This window comes from Primulina tabacum, chromosome 6 (genome assembly GCF_025594145.1).
Source record: "Primulina tabacum isolate GXHZ01 chromosome 6, ASM2559414v2, whole genome shotgun sequence".
In the NCBI taxonomy this organism is placed as follows: domain Eukaryota; kingdom Viridiplantae; phylum Streptophyta; class Magnoliopsida; order Lamiales; family Gesneriaceae; genus Primulina; species Primulina tabacum.
The window spans coordinates 8,047,796-8,049,986 of NC_134555.1; the positions used below are offsets into that span (position 1 = coordinate 8,047,796).

The following is a 2,191-nucleotide window of genomic DNA, read 5'->3' on the forward strand; positions in this document are numbered from 1 at the left end:
ATCATCTACATTTTTCATTGCTCAAAGCTAATACAACCAGAATTTAGCCAGATTCAATCCTAATAAAATATTGCAAAGTAATATAACCACAATTAAATATTTACATGCAAAAAATTAGCATTGCTCAAAGCTTTCACGTCATCATCATTCGAAGTTGCATAGTTCGAGACACTCTTTTTGATTTTATCGTCACTCGTGGAATGCAACTTTATTGAGCAACATTAAAAAGGATACATCTTTCTATTCTTAGGATACATCTTAAGACTTGCTTTGGCTCTTATATTCCATTTTATCGGAGATCCAATTTCATCTTTAATCCATGGCTTTGAGACTGCTCTCCGCACCGTTCGTGCTTTCTATCCCAGCGTTATTTCATATGCTCCAGTTCAAGAACTTGTAACTATCATCATGTTAACATCCGCTGTACTTACCATCGCAGAAGCCACTGTTCCAAACTCGTTAAACAGCCAGCCATATCTCTTCTCATTGGCTGACCTAATCGGCTTTGCTGCAGTGAGAAATTACATATCCGAGCTCTTTTTCTGGACATTACTGGTCTGTATGTTTGGGTTTGCAAATCTCGTTAAGAAAAGAGATTACGTTTCTTCAGCACTTCCTCCGGCTGCCGTTTTAGCTGTGGTTGGAGAGCCTTGGGTGAGAGTGATTGCGATAGTTTCATATTTAACATTGGATATTTTCCACCATTCTAAGAGCCTTGTCGACGTTAAAGAAGGGGAGGATTCAGGGGCCATCAACAGGGTTCCCGTTCCCTTGTTGTGTGCTGCATTGGCTATTGGTGTGAGCCTAGCTGCAAAATGGGTTGGATATCGGCATTTTACATGGAAGATTGTTTAACTCACGCTGGACAATATTTTATAGTTTTGTTGTTCGCAACTATTATTGTCTTCACTAGTATATTTGTATTTTTCGAGAAAACATTTGGACTCGTCCAAGTTCTACCTGTTGTTACTTATACTCAGCATTGGCCCACGAAAGATGGAAGAAGATTTTGGGAAATGAGGTTTCAGAAAACCTCGATGCTTGTCTGAGACCATAAATCCATATATGAAGTTTGTATATCTTACGCTTACTTCCCACTGATGTGAACCCTTTAGGCTGAAAAATGTAAATTTCTTCCTTATTATCAACATTAAAGAACATCGTGTTCTCATCCATCTGTTATATTTCATAGTCATATCATATTGCTTTAACTAGCAAATACTAATGGAATTGAACATCGGGATTGGAGAAATGTTTCCTCGTAGTAAATTCTCAGCCTATGAGTATATCATTCAGCTACTAGTCTATCTTTGAAGGTCAATAATACTTTCTTATTCGCCCAAAATTTTCTCTTGTAGATCCCTTTGCATCATATGAGAACACTTCTCTAAGGAGGATCCACTAATGTCCAAACTTTGTTCGAAGCCATTTAGGTTAATCAACATCAGATAATGCTTCTTTGAAGTTTCTTGGATCACATCTAGGATCAGGTTCATCCTTGACTTCTTCAATAAGCATACCATACCTCATAGATGGTCTCGAGATCCTCTAAGATCTCCAACGAGGGTGTACCTCTTCTACTGGCTGTTGGAAAGTGGATTCTTCAATCTAATGAATCGGTATTTCTTGAATATCATTGAGTTCTATCATCTTGTCTTTTCTATCTAATAGTAAGCCCTTATCTAAAAAGGTGGTGTTTTTTGGAACATTTAATTTTGTTTCTTTTGGATAATAGAAATTATATCCGACATAATCCTTTAGATATCTCACGAAGTAGCAAAATGAATCTACTATCTAATTTGTCTCCTACTGACTGTCTCACGTAAGCAGGGTATCCCCATATTCTTAGAAAATAATATTTGGAAGGCTTCCCATCCATACTTCATATGACATTTTGTTCACCGATTTCATATGAACATTGTTCAACAACATTGTCGATGTTTCAAGTGCATATCCCAAAAAATATGGTGACAATTTAGTGAATCTCATCATAGATCGACCAATGTCCGTCAATATTCAATTGCGGCATTCTGACACATCATCCAGTTGTGGTATTGGCAGGAGGACTCCACTTTAAGTGAATCTCATAAACTTTTAGATAAAATTGGAATTCATTACTTAAATATTCTCTACTTCCATCAGATCGAAGTGTCCTGATACTTTTACTCAATTGTTTCTCCACTTAAACTAT

The 2,191-nt window shown here is 36.8% G+C and overlaps 1 protein-coding gene across 1 annotated transcript; it reads left to right on the forward strand.

The window, feature by feature from the left end:
• Positions 1-225: 225 nt before the first annotated feature.
• On the forward strand, positions 226-1,169 carry LOC142549995 (uncharacterized; the record flags this gene model as incomplete). Its single annotated transcript, XM_075659239.1, has 1 exon — positions 226-1,169. A coding segment is annotated over one exon (630 nt), but the record flags the coding sequence as incomplete, so codon positions are not given.
• Between the last annotated feature and the right edge of the window lie 1,022 nt (positions 1,170-2,191).